The sequence below is a fragment of the Moschus berezovskii genome, chromosome 15, assembly GCF_049115385.1.
Source record: "Moschus berezovskii isolate FMDL1 chromosome 15, NW_MosBer_1.0, whole genome shotgun sequence".
In the NCBI taxonomy this organism is placed as follows: Eukaryota; Metazoa; Chordata; class Mammalia; order Artiodactyla; family Moschidae; genus Moschus; species Moschus berezovskii.
This window is the reverse complement of record NC_142474.1, coordinates 54574578-54597857: the sequence shown is the minus strand read 5'-3', so window position 1 is coordinate 54597857 and position 23280 is coordinate 54574578. Positions and strand designations below refer to the sequence as shown.

General features: G+C 41.8%; 1 protein-coding gene across 1 annotated transcript in view; it reads right to left on the bottom strand.

Annotated features, from left to right (window-relative positions):
* The window catches only part of ITGA8 (integrin subunit alpha 8), a 203458-nt gene that overhangs the window by 124962 nt on the left and 55216 nt on the right, over window positions 1-23280 (bottom strand). The window contains exons 12-13 of the mRNA XM_055429258.2: window positions 22108-22313; window positions 19652-19843 (exon numbers count right to left, since the gene is read on the bottom strand). Of these exons, the coding sequence (XP_055285233.2) occupies window positions 19652-19843; window positions 22108-22313 (398 nt within the window). The remainder of the gene's footprint in view (window positions 1-19651; window positions 19844-22107; window positions 22314-23280) is intronic.

Here is a 23280-nt window from a genome sequence, read left to right as displayed (position 1 = left end):
TCTTGGCTGCTCCTCCCTTGTCTCTGGATCCCCTCCCTTCCCTAATCAACAACTATTTGAACTTGCCCTTTGGGACTCAGGATAGGTGGTGGAGGGCGAAGTCTATTCCCTACAAATGAGAAACAGGGGGGCAAATAAACGCTTTCATTTCCAGGAGGCCCAGGAAGTCCTGCTGGTTTCACTGTCCCATTAAGACACTACTCTCATATCCATCCTGACAGAGAAAATACTATGATTAAAAACCACGTGGGACTTTAAAATCTGCTAGGTGTTATGAACTGAATTGCATCTCCCCACCCTCCAAAGTTTGACGTTGAAGTCTTAATCTCTGGTACCTTAGAATGTGACTCTATTTAGAGAAATTGTCTTTAAAGAGGGAAGTTAAAGTGAGGTCATTAGAGTGGACCCTCATTTCATCTGGCTGCTGTCCTGTAAGAAGAAGAAATCTGGACACAAACACACACAGAGAAATGACAACATGCAGACACAAAAATAAAATGCTGCCTACAAACCAAAGAAAGAGGCCTCAGAAGCAACCAATCCTGCCCACATCTCAAACTTGGACTGGTAGCCTCCAGAAACGCAAGGAAATACATTTTTGTTGTTTGAGCCATCCGTTGTATGGCACTTTGTTATGGCAGCCCAAGAAAACGGATACACTAAGATGCAAATTTACAGAGTTGCCAGAGAGGGAGGAGAGGAAGAAAAGATATGTGCAGAGGTTCCCGATACTGAACACCCTCATTCAGCAACTTGTGATTGAACTCCCAGCATGAGCCAAGTCCTGTCCCAGCTGTCAAGGATTCAGCAGTGAGCAAACGGACACATTTTCTGCCCTTCAAGCACTGATAGTCTATCAGTCAGCTCTCCACGGGGGCTTGTTAAAGATGCCGGCCAGCACTCACTGGATCAGAGTCCCTGGGTGCAACCTACTCTCCCCACCCCCAGTCCCATCATTTATATTTGGATGGGAAAAGGATGTTAGATCCTTCTCCACTGGACATTTGAGAAGAGGAAATGGTGTCAGCTTCTGCAGCTGATGTAGAGGAGCTGTTAAGGATAGAAAGAAAAGAAAACTGGAGATGAGAGGGGCTGAGCACCCCTCAAATGAGCTTCACCTAATCACAATTTAGCCAGAATGCCGGCCAGACTCCACGCATTCTGTAGTACACTCAAGCTCTCATGAATCTCTATTAGGGTAGGTAATTTTTAGGAAAGTGGCTATTACTAATGTCACCCTAGGAAAATGTGAGCAAAAAATAAAAGATGATGGCCATATACAGAAAGAAGAGTGTCACATGAACAGGGCTTGCAGACTGGAAATACTAAAGAGGATTTTGCTGCTGTGTTAGTTATCTTGGAAATCACTCGCCCTCTTCTCATAGGAAGGAAGATCTGGGAATGTTACCTGAGTCATTGCCTTAAGGCACAGGGCTAGGTCTGGTGCAAAGCATTAGAGCTTCTTTCAGGTCCCTCTTACCTCCCTTTAGGGGGTGAGGTTAAGAAAAACATAAATTGATGGTCTAGAGTTCTTTATGGTTTGTAAGTTGTCTTCACAACAATCTTGAGCCATAGGGCATTGCTCTGATGACCCTCCTTTTTTGGCTAGAGAAGCTAAGTTCAGAGATACAAATGTTACGTGCAGGGTTACAGAGCTGAAAATGATGGGTGAAGAAATGAGAATATGGGCCCCCCCTGACTCCCATATGCTATTGGTGCTATTTCTATCAAGCTGGATACTGGTTCTCTTGGTGTAGAAAGCTGGCATTTAAATGCCCAGTGCTTATAGAATTAAGGTCAAGGGTTCCACTTGCCAAGAATAAGTGAGTGGCACCTCCCATAATCCTAGGAGAAGCAGCCCAAGTTTATTTAAAGGATCATCACCATCTTTACTTTCATGTCTATGTTTTTAAACTTATTTTATTGAAGTATAGCTGATTAACAATGTTGCATTAATTTCTGTTGTTTGGTTGCTAAGTCATGTCAGACTCCTTTGCAACCCCATGGATTGTAGCCTGCCAGGCTCCTCTGTTCATGGGATTTGCCAGGCAAGAATACTGGAGAGGGTTGCCATTTCCTTCTCTAGGGGATCTTCCCAACTAAGGGACTGAACCCATGTCTCTTGCATTGGCAGGTGGATTCTTTATCACTGAGCCACCTGGGAAGCCCAAGAAAGTGATTTAGCTAAACAGATATAAACATTCTTTTTTCGTATTCTTTCTGTTATGGTTTAATCAAAGGATACTGAATGTAGTTCCTTCTGTTGTACACTAAACCGCTTGTTGTTTACCCATCCTAGATGTAATAGTTTGCATCTGTTAATCCCAAACTCCCAATCCATACCTTCCCCATCCCTCTCCCCCTTGGCAGCCACAAGTCCGTTCCCTATCTCTGTGAGTCTGTTTCTGTGTGTCATATTTTGTGTCATATTTTAGATTTCACATGTAAGTGATATCATATGGTAATTGTCTTTCTGTTCACATCCATTCTTATTTTACACAAGAATAAGATAGCTCACTGGACTTAGAGTTGTAAAATAGTTGCCAGGTAAAGAGATAAGGGAAGAGTTTATATGCCAGCATGTGTGGCTATGAGGAAACAGGTTTATTCATTCATTCAACAAACATTTACTAGCTGCCTCCACTGCCAGCCACTGCTTGGGGCACTAGGCTTCCATAACGAGAAAAATTAAATCCACTGCTTGCCCTCAACTAATAAAGTGTCCAGTCTCAAGGGGCAAAAGAGGCATTTATCAAAAGACCACAAAAAAATGTGTCATTTCAATCTGCGAGAAGTGTTTTAGAGGAAGGACAAGAGTCACGAGAGGGTTTCCGAGGAAGTGACATTTGAACTGGGTTCCTAAGTGGGAAGTGAACTCCTGGGAAGATGTCCAGGGTGTGCAAAGATAGAAGGGATGCTTCAGTGAATGACACTCAACTACAGTTTTTAAATCGTATATCAATAAATTTTAAAATGACTTATATGAAGAACACACACTGGGAGGTCAGAAATAAGGAGAGATTCTAAGTACAGAAGAACTTACTCCCACTCACCCCACCCCTCTAAAAAAAAAAAAGGAGCCGTGGCTGGCCACAGAGTTTTTATTAACCAAACACTTACAACAAAGATCAAGGATACATGATATCCTGCTTATTAATGGTGCCTTGGGTTTCAGAAAGAAGCCAGCTCCTACAACTGGAAGCTTGGAAAGTAGTTAGCTGGGATTTACGCTGTCCAACTTCTGGTTTCTGGTCTAGCATGTAAAAAGTTTGGAAGTTGCCGCTCCATCCGAGCAAGTAAAATGCTGAACAAACTGAAAAATCAACAACTCTTCTCAGATCCATAAGAGCAGTGAGGTCACAGGGCACAGTGTTGCCCCCACGTTGGAGAGACTCTCAGGCAAATGCAGAGAAATACGACTTCTCAGAGCAGCAGCCTCCAATGGAACCAGAGCAGGGGGCACGGAAACCCAGACTGTATTGGTGAAGTGCAGGCAGCTCAGTGTGGACAACACTGAGAATTAAACCCTCCGAAGATCCAGTCACTAGAGGGTAGGGGCAGGGCCATGTTTGTGAGGTTTTTTCTCTGGGATCTCCACAGTGAACATCAGAAAACAGTTTTCTCCTGCCTCTGGCAGCTCAGAGGAGACAAACCAATCAGAAATATACCAGAGCACTCTGTTGTCCCAAACAAGGTCTGCCCTCAGGAGAAGCTAGTCAACCAGAGATAACTGGGTTATTCCCTCGTGGCTCAGAGGTTAAAGCGTCTGCCTCCAATGCAGGAGACCCGGGTTCGATCCCTGGGTTGGGAAGATCCCCTGGAGAAGGAAACGGTAACCCACTCCAGTATTCTTGCCTGGAGAATCCCATGGACGGAGAAGCCTGGTTAGGCTACAGTCCACGGGGTAGCAAAGAGTCGGACACGACTGAGCGACAGAACGGAACGGAACCTGGAGGAAGGAAAAAATACCCAACCTCAGCCCACTCTAGCCATCCTATCCCAACTCAGAAGCATGTGTGAAGCTCATAGTCCAGAAGAACAGGCTCACTAAAAGACTGAGAGCTCAGACAGCTCGTGGGAATCTGCTGTATAGTGCAGGGAGCTCAGCTCAGCACTCTGTGCTGACCTAGAGGGGCCAGATAAGGGGTGGGTGGGAGGGAAGTCCAAGAGGGATGAGATGTATGTATATATACATATAGCTGATTCACTTCATTGTGCAGCAGAAACTAGGACAGCATTTTAAAACAATTATACCCCAATAAAAAATAATAATAAAGTGTTATAACATCTACAAATTATTTTGAAAACCTTTAGTAAAAAATGATACAAGAAAAAAGACTGAGATCTAATCACACACCATAAAACATCCACCTGCCTCAACTCCCAGCCAACACCTACCGCCAAATTCAGTTCAGTTCAGTTCAGTCGCTTAGTTGTGTCCGACTCTCCGCCACCCCATGAATCACAGCACGCCAGGCCTCCCTGTCCATCACCAACTCCCAGAGTACACTCAAACTCATGTCCACAGAGTCGGTGATACCATCCAGCCATCTCATTCTCTGTTGTCCCCTTCTCCTCCCGCCCCCAACCTTTCCCAGCATCAGAGTCTTTTCCAGTGAGTCAACTCGTCACATCAGGTGGCCAAAGTATTGCAGTTTCAGCTTTAGCATCAGTCCTTCCAATGAACACCCAGGATTGATCTCCTTTAGAATGGACTGGTTGGATCTCCTTGCAGTCCAAGGAACTCTCAAGAGTCTTCTCCAACACCACAGTTCAAAAGCATCAATTCTTCGGCAATCAGCTTTCTTCACCGCCAGATTACTATAGGCCTATTTACAGCAATTCCTTTTACCCAGTACCTCATGCCTGGCTATCAAAGGAATTACAGAACATACTAAAAAGTAATAAGAAAAAACCCGTGGCTTTTGCGTCTCTGTATTAGCAGATGGATTCTTTACCTCTGAGCCACCATATGATCAGAAAATATTCTATTATCATATTTAAAATGAAGAAAACTAGTAGCTGTTCTCAACATTAGCTGAATAATAACATTGCCAAAATACCTGTTGTTGACAAATGCAAAAATGCTAATTTACAAGATACAGGTTGAAAAATAAAAATGTAAGTTGTTGATTTCAAGTTAATATTCATGGTTTGAAATTTAGTATAATGTGTGGGAATACGGCAATCTATAGAATTCAGTGCATTACAAGTCTTATCTTGACAACCTAAGCCATAAGAACACCTAGTATCCAGACCTTGGTTTCTAGATACCATTCTTCAATAAAAAGAACTAGAGCTCTTTGAAGAATGGTTGATCCCAGGGCAAATGAAAAATGAGCTTGCAGTATCTTATGTTGTCAGAAGTAAGGAAGATGCTCATAAAAGAATGGGGAATGGTGAAGAACACAGGAACCAACTGGATGGAATTACCAATGGTCAAATATAGACAATAGAAGAACTGTACAAAAAAGATCTTCACGACCAAGATAGTCACGATAATGTGATCACTGACCTAGAGCCAGACATCTTGGAATGTGAAGTCAAGTGGGCCTTAGAAAGCATCACTACTAACAAAGCTAGTGGAGGTGATGGAATTCCAGTTGAGCTATTTTAAGTCTTGAAAGATGATGCTGTGAAAGTGCTGCACTCAATATGCCAGCAGATTTGGAAAACTCAGCAGTGGCCACAGGACTGGAAAAGGTCAGTCTTCATTCCAATCCCAAAGAAAGGCAATGCCAAAGAATGCTCAAACTACCGCACAATTGCACTCATCTCACACGCTAGTAAAGTCATGCTCAAAATTCTCCAAGCCAGGCTTCAGCAGTATGTAAACCGTGAACTCCCAGATGTTCAAGCAGGTTTTAGAAAAGGCAGAGGCACCAGAAATCAAATTGCCAACATCCGCTGGATCATGGAGAAAGCAAGAGAGTTCCAGAAAAACATCTATTTCTGCTTCATTGACTATGCCAAAGCCTTTGACTGTGTCGATCACAATAAACTGTGGAAAATTCTGAAAGAGATGGGAATCCCAGACCACCTGACCTGCCTCTTGAGAAACCTGTATGCAGGTCAGGAAGCAACAGTTAGAACTAGACATGGAACAACAGACTGGTTCCAAATAGGAAAAGGTGTATGTCAAGGTTGTATATTGTCACCTTGCTTATTTAACTTCTATGCAGAGTACATCATGAGGAACGCTGGGCTGGAATAAGCACAAGCTGGAATCAAGATTGCCAGGAGAAATATCAATAACCTCAGATATGCAGATGACACTACCCTTATGGCAGAAAGTGAAGAGGAACTCAAAAGCCTCTTGATGAAAGTGAAAGAGGATCAAGATCCTTCACTTAATTACATCTGTGAAGACCCTTTTCCCAAATAAGTTAACATCAAAGGTTTTAAGAATTGGGATGTGGACGTATCTTTGGGGAGGCACCATTCAGCTCACGACACTAGTTATTGCATATAAATGTACTTTTAAGTTTTTAAAATGCATCCTTGGTGCTCAAGTCAAATTCAGTGTTGTCTCTAAAAGTCATTGTATGCACAGGCTACTGCATGCTTTGATGTTAAATGGCTGAACAGTCTCCTAAAATTCAGTTGATGCTTTTCTTACTACAGCAAATTAGCTTGAAAAAATAATTGGTTCCAACTATGAGCTCTGGTGTATCTTTTCTGCCCCTTTTATGGAGTCTTTGACCAAATATTTTCTATGATTAATAATGTAGGTATAAAGCTACCTCTGATACAGAAGTGTTCTTTACAAGTTTATTTTAGATATTGTGAATCCCTTAACTGAAAGGAGAGGTGACAGCAAAGCCTATTTAAATGGATATTGAGGGAGATTGTGCCCATACCAAAACACTCAGAAGAAGTATTTCAGTAGCAGAACTATGGATTCATGTTCTCGTTTTGCCTCACAATAAATGCCTGTCTCTTTGCAGGACCAAGAATGACTTGCAATCTATCTGTAATGCATACTTACTTATTCAATAAAGCTAAGATTACATTAAAAAAATAAATTAAAAAAAAAAAAAAGAAAGAAAGTGAAAGAGGAGAGTGAAAAGGTTGGCTTGAAGCTCAACATTCAGAAAACAAAGATCATGGCATCTGGTCCCATCACTTCATGGGAAATAGATGGAAAAACAGTGGAAACAGTGTCAGACTTTATTTTTTTGGGCTCCAAAATCACTGCAGGTGCTGATTGCAGCCATGAAATTAAAAGACACTTGCTCCTTGGAAGGAAAGTTATGACCAGCCTAGATAGTATATTAAAAAGCAGAGACATTACTTTGCCAACCAAGGTCCGTCTAGTCAAGGCAATGGTTTTTCCCGTGGTCATGTATGGATGTGAGAGTTGGACTGTGAAGAAGGCTGATCGCCGAAGAATCGATGCTTTTGAACTGTGGTGTTGGAGAAGACTCTTGAGAGTCCCTTATACTGCAAGGAGATCCAACCAGTCCATTCTAAAGGAGATCAATCCTGGGTGTTCACTGGAGGGACTGATGCTAAAGCTGAAACTGCAATACTTTGGCCACCTGATGCGACGAGTTGACTCACTGGAAAAGACTCTGATGCTGGGAAAGGTTGGGGGCGGGAGGAGAAGGGGACGACGGAGAATGAGATGGCTGGATGGCATCACCGACTCTGTGGACATGAGTTTGAGTGTACTCCGGGAGTTGGTGATGGACAGGGAGGCCTGGCGTGCTGTGATTCATGTGGTCGCGGAGAGTCAGACACGACTGAGTGACTGATCTGATCTGATCTGATCTGAAGCAATAAAAATAAATACAGTAATGGATTATAGCCCATGAAATAAAATATATACAAGTTAACACAGATTTTTTAAAAATTGAATAAATAAAATATAGAAGAGATGTCTTTTTATTATATTAGAATTTCAATTAATAAGTGTAGAAAGTATGATGGAAACAGAAAATCACAATGCAATAATAGTAATGGTTGTAGGCGAGCATCAACAATGGCTGCTAAGATTAGTGGGCAAATGTATGAGGAGAAATAGGATATTTGCATAGTCTCATGGTATTTCTCCAAAAGTAATTATTATGCAAAGGGAAAAATAGTAACTTTACAGTGGGAAACCTGGTTTATATACATCACTGCAGACAAGTGATCAGAGTGCAAAAGGACAACAGACATCATGTGCCTTCTGCTGGGATACACTGGGAAGGGCATCACATTTTTGTGGTATTCTTGCCAAAAATGGGCTTTCCAGGTGGTTCAGTCTGGTATTCCCATCTCTTTCAGCATTGGGAGTTGGTGATGGACAGGGAGGCCTGGAGTGCTGTGATTCATGGGGTCGCGGAGAATCGGACACGACTGAGCGACTGAACTGAACTGAACTGAACTGAAGGTGGTTCAGTGGTGAAGAATCCACCTGCCAATGCAGGAAATGCAAGAGACATGGGTTCTATTTCTAGGTCAGGAAGATCCCCTGGAGGAGGAAATGGCAGCCCACTCCAGTATTCTTACAGAAAATTCCATGGACAGAGGCATCTGGCAGGCTACAGTTCACGGGGTTGCAAAGAGTCGGACATGACTGAGCATGCACACACACAGACACACACACACACAGACACACACACACACAGACACACACACACACATGCGCATGCACATTTGCTAAAAATACAGAACCTCAATCTAATCATGAGCAAACATCAAGCAAACTTAAATTCAAGGACACTCTTCAAAATGTCTAGTCATACTTTTCAAAAGTGTCAACTATAGTTACTTGTGTCCTAAGTCACTTCAGTTGTGTCCAATTCTTTGTGACCCCGTGGACTGTAACTCAAAAGTCTCCTCAATGTCTGGCTCTAGTTGATCACATCTTGATAGTTATATAAGATGCTAATATTAAGGGAGGCTGAGTGAAGGACTCTCTGTACTATTTTTTCAACTTGTCTGCCAGTCAAAAATTATTTTCAAGAAAAAGTTCAGGAAAAATCTTGTACAATTTTATTAAATGATTTTTTTTTTCAAAGATGGGTCCTTAATAATCTACTCAATATTACAGAGAAATCTGGAAGTCAGTAAGTCTAGCCCTTGGATTACAGAATCAGATTTTAGAGTTTAAAAAGACCCTTGGATAAGCATTTACAGTTCCACATCACTTTCAGGTATGGAGAGTAAGACCCAGAGGCACTGAATTACTAAAGTCTTTGTTCTAGAACTCAAGTCTTTTATCTGTCTATTCATTTTTACGTCTACTTTATGACACTGCTGGATTGAAATCCAAGAACTTTCACTCAATTTAATTAATTCAATTTAATCTAAATTCATAAGATATTTTACAAGAAACATAATATTCTAATGTCTAATATATTTATAATGAAATTATGAAAATCTTGCTCAAGAAGAACACAATGTTTTACTTTTCATAAAACCTTGAGTAGCACTTTGAGAAGTAAAAATAAACTTTGTAAGATTTGAATTTAGTTCAAACTACAAATCAATTTCAAGGAGCTCAGGGTTTGATTAAAATTCATTATTCCCTTTGGTTAGTCACCCTTTCATTTCTTCTTGCATGTAAGTTCTCCCTTGGGTGTTTGCTCACATACACGCACACACACACACAGAGCATTTGTTAAAATATGAAATATGATAGGTCATTTTATGTCATTTGGTATAACTGTCTGAGATGGCTCCATGATATAATCATGTGTATTAGGGGCCAGAGCAAGACAATGATAGTCTTGGCGCTCAGCCCATGTTTACTTTCAGTTTTTATTGCCGTTAAGATTTCTATTTCTCAACAAAACCTTTTCCACCTTACAATGTCTGGACTATGCATCTACCAGATGGCCTTGTTATACAATCAAGTTTAGTGGGATTAGACCAGATCACTGAATTTTAGAGATTCTTCACTACCACAGCTATTTCTTCGCTGAAATGCTATCACTCAAATAATGTATACAAGATACTCCTCAGGTCAACTCAAGTTTTCCAAAAAGCACCAACATAGATACCTGAACATATCTGCATTTTCTTTTTCCAAAAAAAGAATTCGGGTGCCAGAAGTGAAAGTACTTAGGACCACTATTTATGTATGTATGTGATGACAATATTTATTGGAAGACGTTGAAAAAAAATACTGTGTGGTTAAGCAAGATGTTAGGAAGATTATTCCAAATATTTCTAGAGTAGAACTTCTATGTCTTTATAGCTGAATCTCTCCAGGCTGGTCCATTACACTCTACTTTTCTCAGATACACTGGATCAAAATTCCAGAGTCATCTTTTTAAAACTATCTTTATTTATTTGGCTGTGCTGGGTCTTCCTTGTGTCATGTGGGATCTTTAGTTGCAGCACGTGAACTCAGCTGCTGCATGTGGGATCTAGTTCCCTGACCAGGGATTGAAACCAGGACGCCTGCTTTGGGAGCACATTCTTAGCCACTGGACCAGCAGGGAAGTCCCCAGAGTCATCTTTAACATCACCGCTTATTCACCCTCACCTCCTCTGTGTTCCATCAGAGCCAGTCTTTACCAAGTCTTGCCCATTTTCTGTTTACACGATTTCCTCAGTTGCTTCCTTTTAGTTGCCATTATCATCACCCCAGTTCAACCCCAATTGCTATTGCCAATGCTGGATATGTATGGTGGTGGGTTTGATCCCTGTGCTGGGAAGATCCCCTGGAGGAGGGCATGGCAACCGACTCCAGTATTTTTGTCTGGAGAATCCCATGGACAGAGGAGCCTGGCAGGCTACACTCCACAGGGTCTCACAGAGTTAGACACAACAGCAGCAACTTAGCACGCATGCACACAGCCAATTAACAATGTTGTAATAGTTTGGGTGGACAGCAGAGTGACTCGGCCATACATATATATGTATCCATTCTCCCACAAACTCCCCTCCCATCCAGTCTGCCACATAACACTGGCATAACAGGAATTTGATATATGGTTTTCAACTTGGCAGAGTCCCAATAACTATGTTCTTGTTCTCATATTCCTGTTTATCAGGGGCAGGGGAAGCAAATGAAGCAGTGCAAATTAAGATTGGGGACCACGCACATTGAATAAGCAAAAGAAAATAATATCAGCTAATGTGTGTAAGAAAAAGACTACCTCCAGGGAAGTGGGATGAATTGGGAGATTGGGACTGACATTTATCCACTACTGATACTATTAACCACCCTTACGGCAGAAAGTGAAGAGGAACTAAAGAGCCTCTTGATGAAAGTGAAAGAGGAGAGTGAAAAGGTTGGCTTGAAGCTCAACATTCAGAAAACAAAGATCATGGCATCTGGTCCCATCACTTCATGGGAAATAGATGGGGAAACAGTGGAAGCAGTGTCAGACTTTATTTTGGGGGGCTCCAAAATCACTGCTGATGCTGATTGCAGCCAGGAAATTAAAAGACACTTACTCCTTGGAAGGAAAGTTATGACCAACCTAGACAGCATATTAAAAAGCAGAGACATTACTTTGACAACCAAGGTCCGTCTAGTCAAGGCTATGGTTTTTCCCGTGGTCATGTATGGATGTGAGAGTTGGACTGTGAAGAAAGCTGATCGCCGAATAATTGATGCTTTTGAACTGTGGTGCTGGAGAAGACTCTTGAGAGTCCCTTGGACTGCAAGGAGATCCAACCAGTTCATTCTAGTGGAGATCAATCCTGGGTGTTCATTGGAAGGATTGATGCTAAAGCTGAAACTCCAATACATTGGCCACTCATGCGATGAGTTGACTCACTGGAAAAGACTCTGATGCTGAGAGGGATTGGGGGTAGGAGGAGAAGGGGACAACAGAGAATGAGATGGATGGATGGCATCACCAACTTGATGGACATGAGTTTGAGTGTACTCCGGGAGTTGGTGATGGACAGGGAGGCCTGGCGTGCTGTGATTCATGGGGTCGCAAAGAGTCGGACACGACTGAGGAACTGAACTGAATGAGAAGCGGTATGGCACAGGGAACCCTACTCAGTGCTCTGTGGTGACCTAAATGGGAAGGAAACCCAAAAAAAGGGGGGATGTATGTACACGTATGACGGATTCACTTTGCTGTACAGCAGAAACTAACACAACATTGTAAAGCAACTATATTCCAGTAAAAATTAATTAAAAAAGAGAATATATCCAAAATATTGTCTTGTATTAAAGACATGACTGAAAGCTACTGTTTATTCAACTGTGCTCTATATAATCTCACAGTAATTTGAACTTCATTTAATATTACATCAGTTCAGTTCAGTCCCTCAGTCATGTCTGACTCTTTGTGACCCCATGGACTGCAACGTGTCAGCCCTCCCTGTCCATCACCAACTGCCAAGTTTACCCAAACTCATGTCCATTGAGTCCGTGATGCCATCCAACCATCTCATCCTCTGTCATCCCCTTCTCCTCCTGCCCTCAATCTTTCCCAGCATCAGGGTCTTTTCCAATGAGTCAGCTCTTCGCATCAGGTGGCCAAAGTATTAGAGCTTCAGCATCAGTCCCTCCAATGAACACCAAGGACTGATCTCCTTTAGGATGGACTGGTTGGATCTCCTTGCAGTCCAAGGGACTCTCAAGAGTCTTCTCCAACACCACAGTTCAAAAGCATCAATTCTTCTGCACTCAGCTTTCTTTGTAGTCCAACTCTCACATCCATACATGACTCCTGGAGAAACCATAGCCTTGACTAGACAGACCTTTGTTGGCAAAGTAATGTCTCTGCTTTTTAATACGCTGTCTAGGTTGGTCATAATTTTCCTTCCAAGGAGTAAGCATCTTTTAATTTCATGGCTGCAATTACCATCTGTAGTGATTTTGGAGCCCCAAAAAATAAAGTCAGCCACTGTTTCCCCATATATTTGCCATAGATGATCCCATGTCATCCTTATACCAACATAGTACTATTTGAGTTTCAGTTCAGTTCAGTTCAGTCGCTCAGTTGTGTTCGACTCTCCGCGACCCCATGAATCACAGCATGCCAGGCCTCCCTATCCATCACCAACTCCCGGAGTTCACTCAAACTCATGTCCACAGAGTCGGTGATGCCATCCAGCCATCTCATTCTCGGTCGTCCCCTTCTCCTCCCGCCCCCAACCTTTCCCAGTATCCAGTCTTTTCCAGTCAACTCGTCGCATGAGGTGGCCAAAGTATTGCAGTTTCAGCTTTAGCATCAGTCCTTCCAGTGAACACCCAGGATCGATCTCCCTTAGAATGGACTGGTTGGATCTCCTTGCGGTACAAGGGACTCTCAAGAATCTTCTCCAACACTACAGTTCAAAAGCATCAATTCTTCAGCGATCAGCTTTCTTCACAGTCCAACTCTCATGTCCATACATGACCACGGGAAAGACCATAGCCTTGACTAGACGGACCTTTGTTGGCAAAGTAATGTCTCTGCTTTTTAATATATTATCAAGGTTGGTCATAACTTTCCTTCCAAGGAGTAAGTGTCTTTTAATTTCCTGGCTGCAGTCAGCATCTGCAGTGATTTTGGAGCCCAAAAAAATAAAGTCTGACACTGTTTCCACTGTTTTTCCATCTATTTCCCATGAAGTGATGGGACCAGATGCCATGATCTTACTATTTGAGTTTACAGACAAGGAAATTCAAGTTCAGAGAGGTTAAGGAACTGTCTTATTCTTATATAGCTAGAAGATAGCAGAATCAAGTTTTAAACCTATACTGTCCATCTCTAGAATCCTAGAATGCAGTTTTTCAGCGTCTTATGTGGTCCAACATGTCTGGAAGTACAGTAGCTTTGATTCTGTTTCTGTTAGTCAGATGAGTCATCATTCCTACTCTAAGCCATTTTACAACATGTTGTAAAATTCCTCTCCCAACCTAGAAAGTGATGGCACACACAGCCCAGTGAAGTCGGTATTATTAGCCCCATAATACCAGATCAGGAGGCTTCCCAGGTGGCACAGTGGTAAAGAATCTGCCTGCAATGCAGGAGAAGTGGGTTCTATCCCTTGGTCAGGAAGATCCCCTGGAGAAGGAAATGGCAACCCACTCTGGTATTCTTGCCTGGGAAATCCCAGGGACAGAGGAGCCTGGTGGGCTACTATAGTCCATGAGGTCACAAAGAGTCAGACTCAACTGACTGACTGAGCACTTCCAGGATGGAAGCTCAGAAATCAATTAATTTGTCCATTATCACACAGTTTATCAGTGACACATGGGAATCTGAACCCAGACAGTCCGATTTCCCTTCCCCTTCATAGCCATTTTGCCAATTTTAACATGGTTGTATTGATATTGGTTTGATGTTTCCCCAAAAGTAGTGTCATCCAGCTTTACCCCATGTACTCTGCTGCTCTATGTGTGTACACACATACACACACACACGTACATACACATGTAAGTGGGAAAGTGAAAGTCACTCAGTCATGTCTGACTCTTTGCAACCCCATGGACTGTAGCCTGCCAGGCTCCTCTGTCCATGGGATTTTCCAGACAAGAATACTGGAGTGGGTAACTGTTCTCTTCTCCAGGGGATCTTCCCAACCCAGAGACTGAACCCAGGTAAACAAAGGAGAGAGATTCAGAAATAATATTCCAAGGAATATGAACTATATTTATCTTAATATACAAACTATCTATGCAGTGGCTGGCATGGTTTGGGCTCTTAATTATCAGGAGTAACACTGGCTATAATTGTAATAATGTTAGCAACATAACTGGCCCATGCCTGATTTTTGCCAGCACTTTTTTTTCCCCAAGACAAGAAGACTAAGTGTCTGGTCCTGTCCAAACACAGAATATCTATAACTTGCAGACAGATATCAATGAAACCACCTTTGCATGTCTATGCTTTTGATTATGTCAAGGCACTAAGTGATCTGATTTTTAATCAGTCTGGGAGATGAAATAGCCACGTGAGTGAGTGAGTGAGTGAAAGTCGCTCAGTCATGTCTGAGTCTTTTGTGTCCCACGGATTATACAGTCCATGGAATTCTCCAGTCCAGAATACGGAGTGGGTAGCCTTTTCCTTGGAGAAGGCAATGGCAAGCCACTCCAGTACTCTTGCCTAGAAAATCCCATGGATGGAGGAGCCTGGTAGGCTGCAGTCCGTGGGGTCGCTAAGGGTCGGACACGACTGAGCGACTTCACTTTCACTTTTCACTTTCACACATTGGGGAAGGAAATGGCAACCCACTCCAGTGTTCTTGCCTGGAGAATCCCAGGGACGGGGGAGCCTGGTGGGCTTCCGTCTATGGGGTCGCACAGAGTCGGACACAACTGAAGTGACTTAGCAGCAGCAGCAGCAGCAGCCTTTTCCTTCTCCAGGGGGTCTTCCCAACCCAGGGATTGAACCCAGGTCTCCCACATTGAAGGCAGATTCTTTACCAGCTGAGCCACAAGGGAAGCCCAAGAATACCGGAGTGGGTAACCTATCCCTTCTCCAGAGGATCTTCCTGACCCAGGAATCAAACTGGGGTCTCCTGCACTGCACATGGATTTGTTACCAGCTGAGCTGCCACTTAGTTATGATTAACTGTCTGTCTTTCCTTGCACAGTACCCCTCCCCCAAATCCGCAGAGCACAGTGTCTAGCTGACAGTAAATACTACTAAATATTTTCTAAATGAATGACAGAATTTCTCACTTATTTTCCTTTTAGACCTTGAACTAAAGGGACAAATACAAAAATTTTGGTGAGCAGTTTAAAAATAATTCTTATTCCTTCATTTAAAAATAAATTTTTTTCTTTTAAAGTACTTTCATCGTTTCTTGACACAACACTGATATCTTGGGGGTATTCTGTTTTACTTTATAGGAGAGTCATAATGGTTATCTATTTTGATGCTTGCACAATCCCCAAGTCAACTCTGACTTCCTTTGGAAAACGTCACCGTTTGCCTCAGAGCCTATGAGATTTCTTTCCCCAGGACTTGGGACTGAGGTAAATTACAGACAGTCTCTCTGGGTGAGCACAACTGCTACATGCAAATTCTTGCACCAAAACAGCACTTGGTGCTTACAGAAATACAGTATGCTGGAAAGCAGAACAGATGCACAGAGAGAGAGACCACAGAAAGTCCTGACAGGCTTGGATCCCAGTCAGTCCCTTCCAAGGTCTGGGCAGAATCGTTGTCCTTAGGTTCCCTTGAGTTATTTCTGTAGCCTTAATATAAACAGCTCCTTTTATGGCTTAAGCCAGGTTAAGCGGGTCAGTTCCTAACAAATGTGACAATATATTTTAAATGAAAAGTAGTCAGGCATTGTTTTAAAAGGACAGATAACTTCCAGGAAATGTTGAGCAGTGCAAGAAATAGTTTCAGTGGGATTTCCTTAACATCCTCAGATGAGGCGACTGCATAGGTGTGCCCTGGCATTACCACGCAGAGGCAAACCACAGAAAAGCCTCAGATTGGTTTGATGGCTGAGCAAAGAGTAAATAAAATGCTGGGGCTCAATTAACAGGTTAGGGTTAGAGTTCACATCTCTCTGTTGTGAGCACGGGAAACAGGCACTCCTGAGCAGCACTTCTCAAAGTACAGTCCTGGGTAATAGCACAAGTCTCTGAACCCCATTCCAGACCCAGGAAATCAAAACATCTGAATGGGTACAATGCATTCAGCTGCAGAATCCCATGGATAGAGGAACCCGTCAAGCTGTGGCCCAGGGGGTCACAAAGAGTTGGGCACGATGAAGGCAACAGCACACACACATGTAACAGGCACAGCAGGTAACTGGCATCACGCTGTTTCAGAATCTGCTACTCAGGAAGTGGTGTGAAGACCAGCAATGATGGTGTCACCAGGGAATGTGCTGAAAATGAGGAGTCTCTCCCACCCACTTGACCTACTGAATCAGGATCTGCATTTGAACAAGATGCCCAGGTGATCCAGATGTTCATTAAAGTGGGGAAAATCTTGCTTAAGATCATTAGTTCCCTGCCTGGTTGTACACTAGAAAGACCCAGGTCACTTAAACACATGACCGTGGTCTGAGTTCCACTCCCTGGAGACTCTAAATTAACTGCTCTTCAGGGTGATCTAAGTATAAGCGTTTTTAAAATTTCCCCAGAGGATTCTAATGTGTAGCCAAGATTGAGAACCACATGTTAGCAGGTATGAGTAGATACGCCCTAGGAGAAGAAATTCAATTTGTCGAATGGATTTTGAAGCTCATAGAAGGGACAATGATCTGAAGACAGATTTCTTTTGATTTGAAGGAGCAAGACCCCAGAGGGGAAGAAAACTGCATTTCTTTATAATTTCCCAAAAAGACTGACTGGTTTCGAAAATCACAAGACAGATCATGGAGAAGAAGAACACAGAGTTTGCAAAGTGAACTATAGAGTCTAGAAAGCATGCCACCCAATAACCTTTTTGGGGAAAAGAGGGTTTTTGCTACAATACTTCTCAAGCAAAACCCAAGAAGATTGCATCCCTCCTAGCTGCTGGAGTAACAGATGCTTGGGTGGAAAATTAGCAATGGCCAAAGGAAGAGTAAGCTTAAAGGCAATCTCTGAAACCTGAAGACCCTGACCTATGAGTCCCAGTGGTAGCACAGAAGCACCTGCTGAGGGGGAGCCAGAAGAGGCCAAAATAGGAAAAGGAGGAACCAGGACACATGGAACTTTTGAGCAGTGGCCACTGGATTAATGACCGAAGCTTGAGCAACATGTCAAACACTGAGAGACTGAGCCATCCCTCAGCCAGAGGCCAACAACTACAGGTTATGTCCTTGGTCCAGGTACCCCTTTCTCCATCCCTGGACAAAAGGCTCCCCACCTTTGCTGTTCCATTCCTTGGCAGAGTTGCTGCAGAGGAAAGAGAGAGTCTTGAATCCAAACACATATTTACCCAAGTGATATTAAGTCTGAATCTAGACGTGACTGCAAGATTGAGGTTTTCCAATACCATAGTGGGAATGGAGGCTTGAGGGTTAAAGGGTATTTGCTTATAGAAAAATGAGGAAAGTTCCATGTCTGATTCCTGAATTATGCCTGCAAATTTCAAATCTGCTGCACTAGCTAATAGGATCTAGTCACCTGCCCATAAGGCAGTTTTCCTCTCATTAGGTCCCTGGGGACTTGGTGTCAAGACAAAAAGGCTTCTTTGAATGGCATTCATTTTGTGAGAGGATGTTTGCAAGAGGATGAGGATGGAGGAAAATGTTACAAGATCACGAGGCATAAGCAAGCCATCTATAGCTGAGAGAGAACTGGGACCAGAACTCGGGTCTACTAACTGAGATGTACCGATGAACTCTGAAACCCTCAAGACTATCTTGAGGTTAAGAATTCACCTAAGCAGCATCAATGGTCCTGTCTTAGCACAGGATATTTACTTATAGACAGATGAATATACTGCATTAATAGTATTAGTCACTGTAAAGTGAATCAGCCTCAGTGGACAAAGTTACTGACCAGTGAATGGCCTCAAATGACCATTTGCTGATTGTTAAGAAGGAATGAAAAAAGATGCAATTAAGAGATGACATCGCTTGGGAAGAAATCACATAGGGAATCTAATTTGGAGATTATTTAAAATAAAATATATATGAGACTCCCCTCCCCCAAAGAAAACCTAACCATCATTGATTAGACTAGTATAATAAAACCTGAGAAAATAAATTTCACTAGATGTTCTTGAAATTGCCTCAGCTAGAACACATTCATATACAATATAATTCTATATCTACTATGAACCCACTACAATGTTTATGTTAGTACCATGAAACATTTCTGGCAAATTTATAAGAATTCATTGAAGTATCCTTTCTGCCTAATCCAGAGGGGAGAAGAAAGTTGAAGGATTAAAATTAGTGATGTACATTTCAGCAACCAGTTTCTTGGAATGCTGCCCCAAACCAGAAAAAAGCTCTACATATGGAAAATACTCAATGAGGATAGAATTGATGGAAAGAGACAAAGTCTCAATAAATGGTCAAAACTGTCAGTGAACTGTTAATGATCTCTAAGTATTTGTTGAAACCATCTTAAAATAACCAAATAAAAGGGAAAACTGAACCACGTAACCAAGAAGTCTAATGTTCTCTGCTAATAACCCTGATTACCGAAACAATCCTTTAAGACAAATCCAGACTTTCTGACAGCATGCATAAAACATGATTATCTCGCTGTGCTATATGGATTTCTGATGAATCCTCACAATGAATTAGGCAATCAAGAATTGTTTACGATCTGTATCAAGAACCAGTTCCTTTTGCTTTGCTTTGAAACAATCTATCTTTGGACAACCCCCAAATATAGGTGGAAAATATTTATGCTCCCTAACCATGAGTTTTAGGACAGAAATGATGAGGTTCATAAGTCAATTCATAGTAGCTATGAGCTCAACAGGGAATTATAGGATTAAAATAAATCACTCTAAAAAGGTCTCTGACATAAGCTGTCTTGGTCCGTGGAGACCAGATTACTGCGGGGTTTCAAATAAAAATTTTTGCTACAAAGTTGATAAGTTTTATGTCCAATGCAGTTTTTTTTTAAAGCCATCTTGCTTTTTTAACATCATCTCTTGACAGAAAAAGGAGTGTTTGTTTTGTCTGTCTTCAGACTCCCTTGAAAGTTGCTCAAGAATGGCACCCAAAGAACCTGTGCCATGGGCAAGCTCAGCCTGCACAAGAGAGCTGCTTAAACACGCTGCATGGTCCAGAGAATGGTCCTTTCTAGGAAGCAGACTTTCTCATGTGAAAAGGAAGAAAAACTTACCAGGGTAATCATTCTTGTCTATGTCTGAATCTCCTCTTAAAGTAAAGCCGAATCCAGAAGGGACAGCCTGGGAGGCCCACACTCCTTGCAGAATCTGGGATGGCTTGGTGTTTAAGCCATTCTTGTTCCCGTTGTAAATGAGTACTTTGCCTCTTTGATCCTTGCCTGCAAAGGGCGCACCAATGGCAACGTCTGCAGACAGAGACACATCATTTCTCATTGAAGAATGTTAGAGAATTAAGTACAAAGAGCAACAATCCAAAGGGCTTCTTCACTTTTGCAGAAAAATGTGTAGGACTACAGCAAGAGGAAATTATCTGTTGCCTTTCATCCATCCAGAAAATATTTACCAAGGGCCTACTATGTGTCGGGTACAGTGGATTCAATGGTAAACCAGACACTGATTTTCAAAAGTTTATATTCTAGCGTGGGGAATAGAAAATTTGAACAAAGAAATAATCAGGGGGGACTTCCCTGGCCTTCCAGTGGTTAAGATTCCATGCTTCCAATGTACCGGGCACGGGTTCAATCCCTGTTTGGGAAACTAAGATCCCATTTGCTGTGCAGCATGGTTGAAAACACACACACACACACAGAATCAAGGAAAGATTGAAAAGTGACAAATGCTATGTCGAGGATCTTAAAAATATTGATATGATGGAGAGTGATTGGATTCTTATTTTAGATGAAGTGTTCAGACAAGGTGTCTGTAAGATTGACCTAGAAACTGAAGTCTGGGGACAAGATGAAACTGACCATGTGGAATCAGAAGGAAAAGCAGTCCAAGAAGAAGGGAAGACTGTGCAAAGGCCCAGGGATGCAAGAAGCTTGGCCCACCTGAAGAGCAGCCAGAGGCTGGGCTATGTGGAAACTCAGTAAGGGATGGGGAAGAGCTAGGTCAGAGCACTGGGCTGGATAGACCAGTTGAGGCACATTTGCAGGGTACTTAGAGTTTCTTGTTAAAAGAAATAAACATCTTCTTTCACAAAGATTATATTCTTGAATGATGACATCATTCCATGATGTAGGCAAGATTTATTTCATAGTCAAGTTCTCTGAGAAACTGGGAAAGAGCCCTATCGACTATCTCCCACTTAAACTTAGCACTAAATGAAAATGACCTTCTGTGTTCAACAGGATTTTCTAAACAATGCGCCTAACTAACTGAAAATCCTATTGTGTTCAACAGGATTGTTCTAAACAATGCACCTAACTACTTAGGTTTACATGAAAAAGAGCACCAATAACACAATAACATAACAATTCTATGCCACGACATCACCATGTGTCCTTATTTTGTCATTTGTCTATTCATCTTTGTTCCTAAGTAAGTCTGATAAGACTAAATAAATTGTAAATTGATTTTTACTATATAACAAAGATCATAAATCCACTTTCACTTAACAGGTAAGGATAAACTCTCAAAAAACTGAGCCTGTTGCAGAAAATAAATACATTCTCACATAGTAGATGAAAAGGGGTACTTTTCTCATATCCTCTGAGTCCATGAGTTGACATATGTCCCCTGGTTTCATCCCATTTTGGCATCATTTTAAAAATACCAACGCTCAGAGAGGCAGAACCCCTTTTAGGTCATTAGAAATGTCTCTCTTAGCTCTTAAAAGTATCATTAAAGGTTTCAGAGAAAAGACAAAAAGAAGAGAAGATAATGAAAAAGATGATTCCACCAATAATTTAGCATTATTTATTTCATGTGGTGTTCAGGAATAGGGCAGTTTTTTTAAAGCAACATATCAGTTGATGAACTTGTCTTTTTAAAAAAAATTTCCCTGGAACCATGAGCTTTTAATATGACTTTATGCTTTATAGTACTTTAAATGTTACCATACATTGCTGAGACATGTTTTTTCAAAGAAATCATAAAAGTACATGACCACGTGCCAAAGGTATTAATGAATACTTTGATTTGATGAGAATACTCCCTAAGCTCTTTTGTTGGAGCAAACTCCTGTTACTCCCTTGAATGTCAAGAAACCCATTATACCTTGGTTCTTAATTTAAAGGCCCTGAAAATGTATGCAAAATTTTATGTGAGCTGTCACGTTTTACTGAGGAGAGGGTACTTAGAAGCCATTCTAAGTTTGATCCCTGGTGCAGGCTCCTCTGTCCATGGAATTTTCCAGGCAAGAATACTGGATTGGGTTGCCATTTCCCCCTCCAGAGGATCTTCCTGACACAGGGATCAAACCCACATCTCTTGCGTCTCCTGCACTGGCAGCTGGATTCTTTACCACTGCACCATCTGGGAAGCCCCAACATCTATATTAGTCCAAACTAAATAAAGTTTAAATTACCTTGAAATTTTAGATAATTTATTAAAGATCAATCATAAGAATTGTTTCACATACAGCACTGTGAAGTCTGTTGCTTACTTCATGTAACAGTAACATGATATTATGGCACATAAGTAATTTTCATGCAGTGGTGTAAATTACCATTGTATCCGTCTTGGTTAAGGTCTCCTAAATGTGCCACAGCACTGCCGAATCTCCCGAAAACCTCAGTGCCTGCAAGCACCTGTGGGTCTCTGAAGATGAGCGCGCTCTCTTGCAGATACAGATAAACTTGCCCTACTTCTCTGGGGCTGCTCTCAAATTCACGTTCCATAAAGAGAGGTGCCCCAATCAGTATGTCATCCATCCTGCAGGGAACACAGAGAGAGAACAGCACAGATGTGAGCTGCTTTTGGGTAGACTTCTAATCAACGAAACGAGTACATTTCCACTGGTTTATTTCCTTTTCCAGGAGACATTTTACAGTCATCATATTTCTTTCATTGCTTTGTTATGTCTTCAGAATAGAATGCCGTAAGAAAATAAGAGTTGCTGAATTATCACATTGAACCTTTCAAACTATGTTAAAAATGACTACTTTCAGAAAACCACAGATATTTCACTCTTTTCAGCTTTTTAGCCTATTTCCAGGAAACGTACTTACACAAGTAAAACATATCAGAAAGACCTGACTAGGTTTTTTAAAACATGGATGAGAATTTGTCCACAATTTATTTTATTGTACATTTATATTATGAAGTTTTCTTGTGGTGATAAGGTTTAAAATAAAGCCTGTCCTCCTCTTTTCTTTTGGCACCTCCATTTAAATAAAACAGAGGCCAGAGAAGGTTCTCATACTGGCTAGAAAGGCAGAAAACAAAATTTTCCTCCCAAATGCAAATTTAGGTTTTTTCTTTGTGAAAGTAGATATTATCACAGAAAACTAGTAGATAATTTTTCAGATTGATAACATTTCAAGAAAGAAATAGCAATTGATTGCTGGTGGCGGTGGTGGTTTAGTCGTTCAGTCACGTCTGACTCTTGTGACCCCATGGAGTATAGCCTGGCAGGCTTCTCTGTCCATGGGATTTCCCAGGCAAGAACAGTGGAGTGGGTTGCCATTTTTCTTTTCCAGGGGATCTGCCCAGTGGGCTGCCATTTTCCTGCATCTCCTGCACTGCAGGTAGATTCTTTACCAACTGAGCCACTAGGTAAAATATTTTCTTAAAAATATTCCAAATGCATTTTATCACTCTGCTTCCATAGTCTGGGCCAAGAAGGAGGTAGGGATTGGGGCTGTTCCAAAACCTCGGGATTTTTCTTGGAGGAAAATCT